Here is a 16582-nt window from a genome sequence, read left to right on the forward strand (position 1 = left end):
TGTGCTCAGATTTTTATGTAGAATATATAATCTCTGTCGAACAAACGTTGACGTACGACGAATTTACTATAAAATGTGTTACTTTTCTTACTGCTCGACAAATTTAAAAAATTATGAGAAATGTTCACGTCTCCAAGAAGACATACTTTAGGCCACATTTATCAAGATAAATAGCACCAATTTTGGCGCACATCTACTGTTGCTCACAACAGGCATAGATTTTATTTTCTTATTGTCAGCAGCTCAAAGTGCTCCAGTTTTATTAAAAGGTGTGCACCTTAAAATAAGTTTGTTTCCAAATCACTCCATCACCTTTTTTTAAAATGTCTACTGAAAATAAATGCAGATATTTTTGCCCATTTTGTCCTGAGACTAAGGCCAAAGGATGAGATGTATTAAGACTGTTCTAGTCTTATGAAAAATCAAGATAGAGTAAGATGGCAAAAATTTGTTAAGAGGCATACTGTACCGGTACCTCAGGAGCTCTGCAAATGGTGTCCGAAAACAATTCCAGCAAAGACCCAAATGCCAAATGACGCTGCTTCCCTTCTGCCATGTGACCAATCAGCAGTTTATGATGACATATGGGGTGTGGACATGCTCAGGAGAAATCGATTAGCAGTTCTTGGGGTGCTTTATCTCCTGAATTCTTTGTGGAATTTAAAAATGTTGATCTTATTTACATAATTTTGGAAAACTATTGATTTTTCATTTTTATGGCCCAATTCTAATAAATTCTATGAAACACCTGTGTTATCAAAATGCTTACTACACCCCTAGATAAATTCCTTAACCCGGTAGTGACTGCCCATTAGTGTTTTTACGGCGACCACTAAGGGGCTTTATTCTGATTCAGTAGCCTTTTTACAAGGCTGTATCTGAATAAATAAACAAGGAGGGGAGCAGTTAAATCTCACTGCTCTCAGCTACCAGAGGTAGCTGGGAGCACACCTGCTCGAACGGCGAGATCAATATCAGTATCAATCCCACTCGTTTAACCCCTAATCTGAGTGGTTTTGGAGGGAGGGGTCTCCCTCTCTCACCCCACCGGCACACTGCTATACAATCGCAGTGTGCCGGTGTCTTCTATGGCAGCCGGGGGCCTAATAATGGCTCCCAGATCTGCCCCAGTTAATGCCTTCTTTACACAGAAGTATTGCAGTGTATTATAAAAGTGATCAGGGGATCGCATAGTGAAGTACCCTAGTGGGACTAATGAAAAAGTAAAAAAACTGTTTGATAAAAGTTTATAATAAAAATCCAAACTAAAACAAATGAAAAACCCACTTTTTCCCCTTCTAAAAAGTTAAGCATATTTGGTATCGCTGCGTCCGTAAAGACCCCAACTATAAAGTTATTACATTATTTAATGTGATAAAAAGTGATCAAAAATGTACTCCAAAATGGTACCAATAAAAACTACAAGTCGTGCCACAAACAAAAAGTCCTCATACATCTGTATCAGCAGAAAAATAAAAAAGATATCGCTCTTCAAATATGGAGACGCAAGAACAAATAATTTTGAAGAAAAAAAAAGTGTTTTTACTGTGTAAAAGCAGTAAAACATAAGAAAACTATCTAAATTTTATATCGTTGCATTTGTAACAACCCACTGAATAAAGTTAATGTGTTATTTATACCACACGGTAAACAACGTAAATTTGGGACCCCAAAAAAAAAAGTTAAGAAATATTAATCAATAAATTATATAAACCCCAAAATGGTGCTATTAAAAAAGATGTGTCCCGCAAAGACCAAGACCTTGTACAGCTATGTCGACGGAAAAATAAAAAAGTTATAGCTCTTTGAATGAGACGATGGAAAAATGTAAAAAATTGCTTGGTCACTAAGGCTTAAAATAGGCTGGTCACTAAGGGGTTAAGGGGTGTAGTTTCCAAAATGGTGTATTTTTTTGGGGGGTGTTTTTTGGTATCTCAAGGCCTCTTCCAACATGAAATGGTGCCCGGAAAGCATCCTAATAAAAAAAAAGCCTCAAAATCGACAAGGTGCTCCCTCATTTCTGTGGTCTGTGTTTCAGTCATGTAGCACACTAGTGCCACATATGGGATATTTCTGATAACTGCCGAATCAGGGTAATAAATATTGAGTTGTGTTTCTCTGTTAATATCTGCTGTGTTACAGAAATAAAAGGATTTAAACTTAATATTTGCAAAAAAAATAAAATTGATAAATTTCACCTCCACAGAAAAGTTTACAGCGTATACGACCCAAAGCACGCAGGAAAATCTTGCCAAATATTTGCACCAAATGGTGTGTGGATATTCATCCGGATTGTTCGCTACGTAAATTGGCCCGACGAAAAAAAAGGGGATACTGACCTATAATGGCGCTTCCATGGAAACATGTCCTTGCTCTTCCGGCCGGTGTGTGCCTAGAATGCCTTCTATGATGACATTTAATTACATGTGATCACTGCAGCCTGTAATGGTCAATTGTGATGAAATGTCGTCACAGGAGGCAGCCTTAGCAAACACCAGCCGGGAATACCTGGGACAAATTGCCATGGCATAGTATCATCTTGCAAAATTTGCTGTGAATACCCAGCGTAATCGCAGCAAATTCTGCAACAATTGCCATTTGCTGCAGAATTTTACTTCAGTGCAGATTTTGTTGTAGCAATGCTGTGCATATACTGTGGAAAATCTGCAATAAACTTGCTATTTGTGTGGGTACTCTAGGGGTATGTACCGCATTGCAAATCTGCAGCAGTTTACAGCACAATACAAGTGTATGTCATTTTCAGCACCCAGTCCACATGTAGTGAAAAAAAATATGCAGCAAAAGCAGAGTATGTTGCGGATTTTCAAATCTGCAGCATGCTCAGTCTGTTGCAGAAAAGCAGAGGATTTTGATTGTAGATTTCAGCCTTTGGAAAGCAAAGGCTGAAATCATCAGCAAATCCGCATCTAAATCCGCAATAAAATTTGCATGTTTCCTATGTTGATTTCGCAACAAATCAGTTGTGGATTTGCCTTAAACTCGCGGCAAAATCCACAGCGGAATTTGTCCATCACGTGCCTGTGTCGCTCACGCCACTGGTGTGGAATCACCCCTCGCTGCAGTGTAGTTGACGGACCAGCGCCAGGCAGGTATTAGTTAGAGCTTAGCAAAAGCTTAAAAAAAGGCACTAGAGTTGGCACTTGTAATTTTTTGCAGCCAGCATTGAGGAACATTGGGGCTAATGTAACCCACATTAACCCCAATGTTGCCATTATGTGAGGGAAATGATGAAGTCATTTATTATTAATGTGTGGTGTTATGAATTTAGTACCTATATGTGCCTCACATAAATTGTAATTAACCCCATCATGTACCTCACACATTAACCCAATGTTGTCCATTATGACTGTGTAATCGAAGTACTTGATGGGATCTCTTACTATAATGGGCAACATTGGGTTAATCTGTGAGGGAAATGATGGGGTTACTTAATATTAGGCCTTATTCACATGGCTGTGTTTGGTACGTAATATACGTACCGTATGTCGCCCAATATCCCGGACCAAACACAGATCAGGAAGCCGGGCTCCTAGCATCAATTATCTATGATGATAGGAGTCACTGCCTCCTCGTGGGAATACTGTCCCATACTGTAATCATGTTTTCAGTACGGGACAGTATTCCCACGGGGAGGCAGTGACTCCTAGCATCATAGATAACTGATGCGAGGAGCCTGGCTTCCTGAACTGTGTTCGGTCCAGATTATGCGGGCAACATATGGTGCGTATATTACGTACCAAACGCAGCCATGTGTATAAGGTCTAATATTAATTACCCCCATCATTTCCCTCACAGATTAACCCAATGTTGCCCATTATAATTATAGTAAGTGATCCCATCAAGTAGCTTGCGCAGTCATAATGGACAACATTGGGTTAATGTGTGAGGTACATGATGGGGTCAATTACAATTAATGTGAGGCACATGGAGGTTCAAAATTGATAACACCATGTGCCTCACATCAGAAAACGGAAGGACATTTTTGTGGGATTTTTATTGTTGGCAAAGTATCGTTTTGGTATCGAGTATCGGAATACTACTCTAAAGCCAGATTCACACGAGCGTGTTCAGTCCGTGATATACGGTCTGCAAGTCAGCCGCATTTCCCGGACTGAGCACACTGCAGGGAGCTGGGCTCTTATCGTCATCGTTATCTATGACTCTAGAAGTCACTGCCTCACTGCGGGAAAACTATCATGTACTGAAAACATGTTTTCAGTACGGGACAGTTGTTCCGCGGAGAGGCAGAGACTCCTAGCGTCATAGATAACGATGACGATAAGAGCCCAGCTCCCTGCAGTGTGCTCAGTCCGGGAAATGCGGCCGACCTGCGGACCGTATATCACGGACTGAACATGCTCGTGTGAATCTGGCCTAAGAATTGGTATCGAAGTCCAAATTCTGGTATCGTGACAACCCTATGTCTGAGTTGTTGCTCTGCCCATGCAGTAGTTTGGCGCACCAGTTACTCCTTAGCAGACTCAACACTGTTCCAGTGACTCACACTATGTTCTCATCTTTTCTGGAGTTTTCTTTGATTATAGTACAGTGTCCTTGAAGAAACTTTGTGGTTACTAATGGCAAGGTTCAATATATAGTGAATATTAGAGGAATCAGGGCTGGCTACAATCAAGCCTGGTTGTGTTCAATCAGCTGAATCTATTGTCCATTAAAGTATGTTACTTGGTTGCTTAAGTAACTAAGGGGAATTACTTTCTATTCAAGGTCACTAGTTTAAGTTTGATTTTCTATTATGAGATGTCTGAATTCATAAAATTGCAAAAGGGCACTGATATTTCAATCCCTATTGCAAACGTGTCTCCTGCTAAATACTAGTGAGTTTCCAATTTTGTATGTATAATATAATATATATTCTTAGTAATTGACCTTTTTTTTTCCCTTTTAAGGTGATGATGAACAGGAAGAGAATCAGAAGGTTAAAACCCAGAGGCCACGATCTGCAGATGAGCCTGCTGTATACATGGCACAGACAGGTAAGATGAAGCCTACAAAGCCACATTTTATTAGGAGTTATGTATAACTGTTAAAACAGTAAAAATAATTTAAAGCTTACCTAACTATTCTGAATAAACTGTAGTATGTACATTCAAGAGAAATTACACTCTATCTGGCCATTACATGACTTGTATTGTCACATATATGGAAGCTGCAGCCACATGGAGGAGATTATACAGCAGTAGTGAGCAGTGTAGCTGTAAATCCAGCACCGGGGTGACATAGAAATCTTACCAACACATCTGTGTCTTTCTCACTCTGCTCCTGCTTCCTCCTCCTGCTCCTCTTCCCTCTGCATACACTTTTATGCAGTGTGTCTATTTTTCTCAGTCTCTCTGCTCCCTCCTCCTGCCCCCTCCCCTCTCCATAGACATGTATAGTCGGGCAGTGATGAGACACCCCCCCATCCACTTCCTGCAGTCCGTCTCCTCTGCTTTGTAATTAGGGATTTTGCTTGACAACAGGGGGTGGACAGCAGATTACAGGAAGGGAGACACCTATTGGCAGTAACTTTAAACAGAATTTGCATGGATAAAACGACTACATTTTAACAGTAAGTAAATTACAAAGTTGAAATATATCAGGTTTACTATAAGATTAACATACTGTAAGTTGTTTGAAAAGTTAGTTTTCATTTAATAAATCTCTAAAACCAAGATATTTAGTGAGAGGTGAATTGGACCTGTAGATAAAAATGTTTCTGTGGATAGATTTTGTCATGTGAAATATGTTGACAGGCAGTAAAAAAACTAATAACAATATGTAATAGTTAATAAAGAAACCTATTTTAGAAACAGTACTCCTTTTAACTCCTTAGGGACACAGCCAATTATCGTATTTTCATTTCCATTGTTCCATCGTCGCATTTCAAGACCCATAACTTACAGTATTTTGTGGACTATAAGACACACTTTTTAGCAAGAATAAATCTTGCTAAAAAGTCCCTGCATCTTATAGTAGGCAGTCAAGGTGCCCGGCTGCGCCAGACCCCCTGACTGCTTCCTTAAAGGGTAACTAAACATTCAATAAACTTCTGACATGTCATAGTGATACAGTGAAGGAAATAAGTATTTGATCCCTTGCTGATTTTGTAAGTTTGCCCACTGTCAAAGACATGAACAGTCTAGAATTTTTAGGCTAAATTAATTTTACCAGTGAGAGATAGATTATATAAAAAAAATTAAAAAAAATAACATTGCTAAAATGATATATATTTATTTGCATTGTGCACAGAGAAATAAGTATTTGATCCCTTTGTCAAACAAGACTTAATACTTGGTGGCAAAACCCTTGTTGGCAAGCACAGCAGTCAGACATTTTTAGTAGTTGATAATGAGGTTTGCACACATGTTAGATGGAATTTTGGCCCACTCCTCTTTGCAGATCATCTGTAAATCATTAAGATTTCGAGGCTGTCGCTTGGCAACTCGGATCTTCAGCTCCCTCCATAAGTTTTCGATGGGATTAAGGTCTGGAGACTGGCTAGGCCACTCCATGACCTTAATGTGCTTCTTTTTGAGCCACTCCTTTGTTGCCTTGGCTGTATGTTTCGGGTAATTGTCGTGCTGGAAGACCCAGCCACGAGCCATTTTTAATGTCCTGGTGGAGGGAAGGAGGTTGTCACTCAGGATTTGACGGTACATGGCTCCATCCATTCTCCCATTGATGCTGTGAAGTAGTCCTGTGCCCTTAGCAGAGAAACACCCCCAAAACATAATGTTTCCACCTCCATGCTTGACAGTGGGGACGGTGTTCTTTGGGTCATAGGCAGCATTTCTCTTCCTCCAAAAACGGCGAGTTGAGTTAATGCCAAAGAGCTCAATTTTAGTCTCTTCTGACCACAGCACCTTCTCCCAATCACTCTCAGAATCATCCAGATGTTCATTTGCAAACTTCAGACGGGCCTGTACATGTGCCTTCTTGAGCAGGGGGACCTTGCGGGCACTGCAGGAGTTTAATCCATTACGGCGTAATGTGTTACCAATGGTTTTCTTGGTGACTGTGCTCCCAGCTGCCTTGAGATCACTAACAAGTTCCCCCCGTGTAGTTTTCGGCTGAGCTCTCACCTTCCTCAGGATCAAGGATACCCCACGAGGTGAGATTTTGCATGGAGCCCCAGATCGATGTCGATTGACAGTCATTTTGTATGTCTTCCATTTTCTTACTATTGCACCAACAGTTGTCTCCTTCTCACCCAGCATCTTACTTATGGTTTTGTAGCCCATTCCAGCCTTGTGCAGGTCTATGATCTTGTCCCTGACATCCTTAGAAAGCTCTTTGGTCTTGCCCATGTTGTAGAGGTTAAAGTCAAACTGATTAATTTGAGTCTGTGGACAGGAGTCTTTTATACAGGTGACCATTTAATACAGCTGTCTTTAATGCAGGCACCAAGTTGATTTGGAGCGTGTAACTGGTCTGGACGAGGCTGAACTCTTAATGGTTGGTAGGCGATCAAATACTTATTTCTCTGTGCACAATGCAAATAAATACATATCATTTTGACAATGTGATTTTTTTTATATATAATCTATCTCTCACTGGTAAAATTAACCTAGCCTAAAAATTCTAGACTGTTCATGACTTTGACAGTGGGCAAACTTACAAAATCAGCAATGGATCAAATACTTATTTCCTCCACTGTATGTCAGGAGTTTTTATTGGCGGGGGTCCGAGCACTGAGACCCCCACAAATCGCTAAAACACAGCGGCAGAAGTGTTTGTTTGAGCGCTGAGGCACTTAGTTTCTGTTCGGCTTTTTCCGAAAAACAATGTAGTGGTGTACGGGCTCAATAGAAAATCTATGGGCCCGTACACCGCTACATCTGCTTCATGTCACTATGAATGTTTAGTTACCCTTTAACCACTTCCCGACCCATGATGTGTCGGGGGGGGGGTTGATGTTTGGAGCGGGCTCACGCGCTGAGCCTGCTCGATACACTGCAGGTGTCAGCTGTGTTTTACAGCTGACACGCTTCTCTAACTGCCAGGAAAAGTGATTGCGCTCTTCCTGGCCGTTTAACTAGTTAGAGGGGTTTTCTCATGAGCGACATTTATGACATATCCACAGGATATGGGGGGCAGATGGGCAGTCATAGTGGGCTACCCCCTGTTTCTAATGGCTTAAATTCCACGGTCGCTATTGAGTGAGTGAGTGAGCCCTCCATACACCACCACCTGTACCATGACGTACCTGGCACCTCATTTTGTGGGAAGGGGTTAATAGTATAGCACAGGAAAAGGTGATACACTGCAATACAGGGGGGGGGCGCAGAAAAAGCAAACCCGGAGTGCTTCTTTAAGACTTGTTCTAGAGAGTTAGCTTCATCCATATTGGCGCCCCCTCGCTATGAACCGTGGTATCTGAGGAGTTAAATTTAGTTATCTCTGATCCAGGCGATTGCAGTCGGGTGCTAGCTGTATAAAACAGCTGGTACCCACTGGATATGGTGCGGACTCAGCTCTTAAGCCCAGGCCATATTGACAGAGCTCACATGCACTAAGGGTTTAACCTCCTGCCACTTGTAATTTAGAAAAGGAGAGATTAATTCATATGCTCACTTTTAAACACAATTTTATAGTTTTATATAGAATTAATCTACTTAAATAGCTACTCTTATTTGGGAAGGTCATATATGGGGGTCCCCCATTCAGGACCCTTCTCTAGTAGCCAGAATGGATAACTGCAATTTAAGAGCGGTTCCCTTTTGGCAATATATGCATGTGTTACATGGAGGGTCATGCATCAGAATGTCTGCCATGTAAAACTACATGTCTGGCTGGTGGTGGTTTCCCTATTCTCATCTACTGATGAAACAACCCCTTTCAAAGGTGAGTAACTTTGTAAACATTGCTTTACTTAAGTCATAATGATCTAGAATTACACCCTGTATTATAGTCTAAAGCTGCATTCACAATTCTGCAGGCTTCAGAGCTGAAATTGCCCAGCTTTTCTTGCTGGTTCAGTGTCTGCAAACCTCCTGCACTTAATAATTCGCCTTCTGGAATGTGACATCCTTACACCAATTCACTGTACAACAATCTAATGTAGGAAAAACGAACTGTGCCAAGACATTGTAGGAGCGAAGCTTGCTATTAGGAATGTTTTTGAGAACAGACGTGTCGACCGTTTCCAATGACAACCAGCAGAACGGTGCAAGCAGACGTAGACTGTAATAAAGGCTGATAAGTGCAAAATACATAATGCGAGTACGAAAAGCATATAAATGTGAGTGTAAAATTGTGTTCAAAGCTGGAGATACACTTAAAACTTAAAATTGTTAACAGGTAAATGTGTGTTATACAGAAAATATATTATTATATCGAGACTGAAATCAATGTAATAATAATTAATACGTAGGGACATGCAAAGTGACCATTACTTTAACAGTCTCCTTTTATCCACAGAGCAACCTGACAGAGTCTGTACCAAAACCAAAATAGCCAGGTTTCATTTGGTTTGGCCATAAAAAATGTATAGAAGGCCAAACTGTCTCTGGATATTTTTATAGATTTTAGTAGCGCAATATTCTAGAACTGCAAGCTGTTATGTCACCACATCCCACTTTAAGCATGATTTACAAGTCCCATACTATTTACTGCTAAACCAATTCAGATTTACAACCAGGTGAGTTTGACATTAAAGACTGACATGCTGCTGACAGGAGTTAAGGGGAGTGAGTGACGGGAAACCAAGAGATGTGACAGGAAACCAAGAGGCCATCGAGCCCTGGTACGATTTACCATGAACTGCTGACCTTTTGCCTGCTGATGGAACAGCAAGGGAAACGTGTTCTGGTCAAATATCTCATTATAAGGAATAAGCCATGTTGGGATTCTTAACCCATAAGACAAAAGGTCAGGTGCTCACTTTTCGGTTGTCATATGATAGCAGCCATGTCACTACTTTAGGAAAAGGCTTTTGTTATCTGCAAGCTTCCAAAAGGTATGGATTCTATTCAGAAATCCATGGGAAATGAAGAACGAAACAGATGTAAGAGGCATCAACGTGGTAATATGCTGACGCAGTATTGCAAGGTGTGAATGCTCTTTCATAATTAAAAAAAGTTTATTCACCCAACATACAGGCAACGTTTCACCTTCCCATTGAAGGCGTTGTCAAGCAATGAATGTGTGCGCTCAAAGCATTTATATAACATTTAACATGATTAATGTTAAAATTCAAAGTACAACATGATCTTACAAAATCAAAGGTATCTGTAAAGGATCTGCCAGGCACTGCGGGGTTAACTCCCAGAACTAATCAGTCAGCACCTGAGAATACATCCCTGAGACTGACTCCTGCTTCCACCATTCAGGCTGGCAGGCTTAGGAGTGGGAGAGCCTATCGTAACCTGGCCAGACTCAGCTAGCTCCCGCCCTCGGTCTATTTAAGCCGGCACTTCCTGTCCCTCGGTGCTTGTTATTGCTTTTGTTTCCTTCCTTGTGGTTCCTGGCCCAGCTACAGCTCCTGCTATTTTTGATCCTGCTCCATACCGACCCTGGCTTACCGACTACTCTTCTGCTTTTCGTTTTGTACCTCGCACACTCCTGGCTTGACTCGGCTCGTTCACCACTCTGGTTGCTCACGGTGTTGCCGTGGGCAACGGCCCCTTTTCCTTGCTTGTGTTCCTTGTATGTTTGTCGTGTTTGTCGTGCACTTACTGAGCGCAGGGACCGCCGCCCAGTTGTACCCCGTCGCCTAGGGCGGGTCGTTGCAAGTAGGCAGGGACAGAGTGGCGGGTAGATTAGGGCTCACTTGTCCGTCTCCCTACCCCCTGCCGTTACATAATAACAAGCCCATACCTAGTCTACCCCTGGTCCCTGACACCACTATGGATCCCCGTGAGACCCTGGCTCAGCAAATGCAGGGTCTCTCCCTACAGGTCCAGGCCCTGGCTCAGAGGGTCAACCAGCCTGATGCTACCCTGGTAGTTCCCCGCACCGCACCTCTTGAACCCCACCTCAAGTTGCCCGACCGGTTCTCAGGGGACCGGAGGACTTTTCTCTCCTTTCGGGAGAGTTGTAGGCTTTACTTTCGTTTAAAGCCTCATTCCTCAGGTTCTGAGAGCCAGCGGGTGGGTATAATTATGTCCCGGCTCCAGGAAGGGCCCCAAGAGTGGGCCTTCTCCTTGGCTCCTGACGCCCCTGAACTTTCCTCCGTTGATTGTTTCTTTTCTGCTCTCGGACTTATTTATGACGAGACTGACAGGACTGCCTTTGCCGAGAGTCAGCTGGTGACCTTAAGTCAGGGTAAGAGACCTGTTGAAGAGTATTGCTCTGACTTTCGGAAGTGGTGCGTAGCTTCTCGGTGGAATGACCCTGCCTTAAGGTGCCAGTTTAGGTTGGGTCTGTCGAATGCCCTGAAAGACCTGCTAGTTAGCTATCCCTCTTCTGACTCCCTAGACCAGGTTATGGCTTTAGCGATACGACTTGACCGACGTCTCAGGGAACGACAACGTGAACGTTTATGTGTTTTCTCCTCCGACTCCCCCATGATGCCTCCCGAAGCTCCGTTGCTTCGTTCCTCCCCGAAAGATTCAGAGATACCTATGCAACTCGGGGCCTCCGTGTCCCCCCAACAACGTAGAGAATTCCGCAGGAAGAATGGTCTCTGCTTCTACTGTGGGGACGACAAGCATCAAGTGAACAACTGTCCTAAGCGTAAGGTTGCAGCCAGAGAACTTCCGCGTCTAAGTGATCATCGGGGAGGTCACTTGGGCGCACAGGTATTTCCCGTAAATATGAAACGTACTAAGATCTTGCTTCCCTTTCAGGTCTCTTTTGGTGGTAGGTCTGCTACCGGCAGTGCTTTCGTGGATTCAGGGTCCTCTACTAATATCATGTCTGTGGAATTTGCTATGTCCCTTGCTATGCCTCTTATTGATTTGCCTAAACCTGTCCCGGTAGTGGGTATCGACGCCACTCCTCTTGCTAATGGTTATTTTACACAGCATACCCCTGTTTTTGAACTCCTTGTTGGCTCCATGCATTTGGAGCAATGCTCTGTACTGTTGATGCAGGGATTATCGTACGATTTGGTGCTAGGTCTTCCCTGGTTGCAGTTGCATAATCCTACGTTTGACTGGAATACTGGGGAGCTAACCAAATGGGGTAATGAATGTTGTACGTCATGTTTTTCTGTTAATTCTATTTCTCCCCCTAAGGAGGCGAATACGCTACCCGAGTTTGTTCAGGACTTCGCTGATGTTTTCTCTAGGGAGGCCTCCGAAGTGTTACCTCCTCATAGAGAATACGATTGCGCTATCGAATTGGTACCAGGAGCTAAGCTTCCTAAGGGTAGGATATTTAATCTTTCTTGTCCCGAACGTGAAGCTATGAGAGTGTATATCCAGGAATCCCTGGCCAAGGGTTACATTCGTCCCTCTTCTTCTCCGGTAGGTGCTGGCTTCTTCTTCGTGGGGAAGAAGGATGGTGGTCTTAAGCCATGCATTGACTACCGTAGCCTGAATAAGGTCACGGTAAGGAACCAGTATCCCCTTCCTTTGATTCCGGATCTCTTTAATCAGGTTCAGGGGGCCCAATGGTTTTCTAAATTGGATCTACGGGGGGCGTATAACCTTATTCGCATCAAAGAGGGGGATGAGTGGAAGACTGCGTTTAACACGCCCGAAGGCCATTTCGAATACCTCGTCATGCCCTTTGGGTTGTGTAATGCCCCTGCGGTCTTCCAGAATTTCATAAATGAGATTTTGAGAAATTACCTGGGGATTTTTCTGGTAGTGTACCTTGATGACATACTGGTGTTTTCCAAGGACTGGTCCTCCCACGTGGAGCATGTCAGGAAGGTGCTCCAGGTCCTTCGGGAAAATAAACTGTTTGCCAAAACCGAAAAATGTGTGTTTGGGGTACAGGAGATTCCATTTTTGGGTCAAATCCTCACTCCTCATGAATTCCGCATGGACCCTGCCAAGGTTCAGGCTGTGGCGGAATGGGTCCAACCTGCCTCCCTGAAGGCGTTACAGTGTTTTTTGGGGTTTGCTAATTATTACAGGAGATTTATTGCTAACTTCTCGGTCATCGCTAAGCCCCTTACGGACCTCACTCGCAAAGGTGCTGATCTCCTCCACTGGCCTCCTGAGGCTGTCCAGGCTTTTGAGGTCCTTAAGAAGTGCTTTGTCTCGGCCCCGGTGCTGGTTCAGCCCAACCAAATGGAGCCATTTATCGTGGAAGTTGACGCATCTGAGGTGGGAGTGGGGGCTGTCTTGTCCCAGGGTACCAGGTCCCTCACCCATCTCCGCCCCTGTGCCTACTTCTCCAGGAAGTTTTCGCCAACTGAAAGTAACTATGATATTGGCAACCGCGAACTCTTAGCCATTAAATGGGCATTTGAAGAGTGGCGCCACTTCCTGGAGGGGGCTAGGCACCAGGTAACGGTCCTTACCGACCACAAGAATCTGGTGTTCCTAGAATCTGCCCGGAGGCTAAACCCGAGACAAGCTCGATGGGCGTTATTTTTTACCAGATTCAATTTTTTGGTTACCTATAGGGCTGGGTCTAAAAATATTAAGGCTGATGCACTGTCGCGTAGCTTCATGGCCAGCCCTCCTTCGGAGGAAGATCCTGCTTGTATTTTGCCTCCAGGTATAATCATTTCCTCGATCGATTCTGATTTAGTCTCTGAAATTGCTGCTGATCAAGGTGCAGCTCCCGGGAACCTTCCTGAGAACAAGCTGTTTGTTCCCCTGCAATTCCGGCTAAGGGTACTTAGGGAAAATCATGACTCCGCACTATCTGGCCATCCAGGCATCCTGGGTACCAAACACCTCATTACCAGAAATTATTGGTGGCCTGGGTTGCCTAAAGACGTTAAGGCCTACGTCGCCGCTTGTGAGGTTTGTGCTAGGTCCAAGACTCCCAGGTCCCGACCAGCGGGCTTACTGCGTTCGTTGCCCATTCCCCAGAGACCTTGGACACATATCTCCATGGATTTTATCACCGATTTGCCTCCATCCCAAGGCAAGTCGGTGGTGTGGGTGGTGGTGGACCACTTCAGTAAGATGTGCCACTTTGTGCTCCTCAAGAAACTACCCAACGCCAAAACGTTGGCTACCTTGTTTGTCAAACACATCCTGCGTCTCCATGGGGTCCCTGTCAATATTGTTTCGGACAGAGGGGTACAATTTGTTTCATTGTTTTGGAGAGCCTTCTGTATGAAGTTGGGGATTGATCTGTCCTTCTCCTCTGCCTTCCATCCTGAAACCAATGGCCAAACGGAGAGGACTAATCAGTCTCTAGAACAATACTTAAGGTGTTTTGTCTCTGACTGTCAATTTGATTGGGTCTCTTTCATTCCCCTCGCCGAATTTTCCCTTAATAACCGGGTCAGTAACTCGTCTGGGGTCTCTCCTTTTTTTTGTAATTTTGGGTTTAATCCACGGTTCTCCTCCGTTTCACCTGGTAGTTCCAACAATCCTGAGGTAGAGGTCGTTCATCGGGAACTGTGCACAGTCTGGGCCCAGGTTCAGAAAAACCTAGAGGCGTCCCAGAGCGTACAAAAAACTCAGGCTGATAAAAAACGTTCTGCTAACCCCCTGTTTATGGTCGGGGATCTGGTGTGGTTGTCGTCTAGGAACTTGCGTCTCAAGGTTCCGTCCAAGAAGTTTGCTCCCCGGTTTATTGGGCCGTATAAGGTCATTGAGGTCCTCAATCCTGTCTCCTTCCGGCTGGAGTTACCCCCGTCTTTTCGGATACACGACGTGTTTCATGCCTCCCTCCTCAAACGCTGCTCCCCGTCCTTGGCTCCCTCGAGGAGACCTCCTGTTCCCATCCTCACCCCGGAGGGGGTGGAATTCGAGGTGGCCAGGATTGTGGACAGCAAGATGGTCCAAGGCTCCCTCCAGTACCTGGTCCATTGGAGAGGATACGGGCCCGAGGAGAGGACTTGGGTACCCGCCCGGGATGTTCACGCTGGGGTATTGGTCAGGAGGTTCCACCTGCGTTTCCCCAGTAAGCCAGGTCCACTTAGAAAGGGTCCGGTGGCCCCTCATAAAAGGGGGGGTACTGTAAAGGATCTGCCAGGCACTGCGGGGTTAACTCCCAGAACTAATCAGTCAGCACCTGAGAATACATCCCTGAGACTGACTCCTGCTTCCACCATTCAGGCTGGCAGGCTTAGGAGTGGGAGAGCCTATCGTAACCTGGCCAGACTCAGCTAGCTCCCGCCCTCGGTCTATTTAAGCCGGCACTTCCTGTCCCTCGGTGCTTGTTATTGCTTTTGTTTCCTTCCTTGTGGTTCCTGGCCCAGCTACAGCTCCTGCTATTTTTGATCCTGCTCCATACCGACCCTGGCTTACCGACTACTCTTCTGCTTTTCGTTTTGTACCTCGCACACTCCTGGCTTGACTCGGCTCGTTCACCACTCTGGTTGCTCACGGTGTTGCCGTGGGCAACGGCCCCTTTTCCTTGCTTGTGTTCCTTGTATGTTTGTCGTGTTTGTCGTGCACTTACTGAGCGCAGGGACCGCCGCCCAGTTGTACCCCGTCGCCTAGGGCGGGTCGTTGCAAGTAGGCAGGGACAGAGTGGCGGGTAGATTAGGGCTCACTTGTCCGTCTCCCTACCCCCTGCCGTTACAGTATCATAATGAATACAAAACATGTGAAAAGCATGTAGATAAATAGTATAATATAATATACAAACATGTGGATTAATAATCACATAAAATACATGAAAGTGCTTTAAAGTGTCAATTATTATTACATGAATTACAGCTGGCGCTCACCGGCAAGTCGTCACGATCATCACGCCTGTTGTATTAATAAAATTCAAGGTAATATATTATTACCGTCATGACATGCCGAATTCTCGGCATTGTGAGAATCCCACTGCGCATGCTCACACCCACAGTCATCGATCTCAGTCACGTCCAGTCATGTGATGAATAGGTGAGAGTCATATGATACAAAGAAGAAAGGTCACCTGATGAGGCGCATCATGAGCGTGCGTATTATATTAAAAGACACCATAGTCTCCATCTTGGAAAAGGTAGGTTAGGTACCAGTCAGCTTTATTATTACGCCTGGAATTACCAGGCTTTCGTTACTTACGTAAACGCTGTAGTACCAGCCATCTTGTTGATTGGAAGTAGATACAGAACATTTATTTTCAAAGAAGAAATATATGTCAAAGAGTATCAATAAAAAAACACTACATCTCTGGTTCTCAGAAAGGCCCAAACTAAGAAAAATCAAACCCCTGTGTCCAGGAGCACGATCCGCCCTAGGAGCACCAATATCAATTCCGGGATGTGTATATAACCCACCCCAAAAAGACAGTAGGATCAAGCCAGGCTCACATGACCAATATGTGTGCAATGTAGGCAAATCGTAACAACCAACAAGGATACAAAAAGATGACCAAAAGATTCATATACAAAAGAAGGTGACTAATATGAGACCAGGCGCAGAGAGGGTTTCCCAACACTTCCTTTTTGTCATGACAAAAAAAAGAAATTTTTAATACTAAATTTCTAAAATATCAGACGTGTTCATCTCGATCAGTGAGTGCTCAGCTATCTTCCAATAATATT

At 44.1% G+C, this 16582-nt stretch overlaps 1 protein-coding gene across 8 annotated transcripts in view; it reads left to right on the plus strand.

Annotated features, from left to right (window-relative positions):
* ADGRB2 (adhesion G protein-coupled receptor B2) overlaps positions 1–16582 on the plus strand; it is a 441157-nt gene that overhangs the window by 293186 nt on the left and 131389 nt on the right. For all 8 annotated transcript variants that reach the window (XM_075853159.1, XM_075853161.1, XM_075853162.1 and 5 more), the window contains one exon: positions 4929–5015. In XM_075853159.1, coding sequence (XP_075709274.1) covers positions 4929–5015 — 87 coding nt within the window. The remainder of the gene's footprint in view (positions 1–4928; positions 5016–16582) is intronic.

The sequence above is a fragment of the Rhinoderma darwinii genome, chromosome 2 (genome assembly GCF_050947455.1).
Source record: "Rhinoderma darwinii isolate aRhiDar2 chromosome 2, aRhiDar2.hap1, whole genome shotgun sequence".
In the NCBI taxonomy this organism is placed as follows: Eukaryota; Metazoa; Chordata; class Amphibia; order Anura; family Rhinodermatidae; genus Rhinoderma; species Rhinoderma darwinii.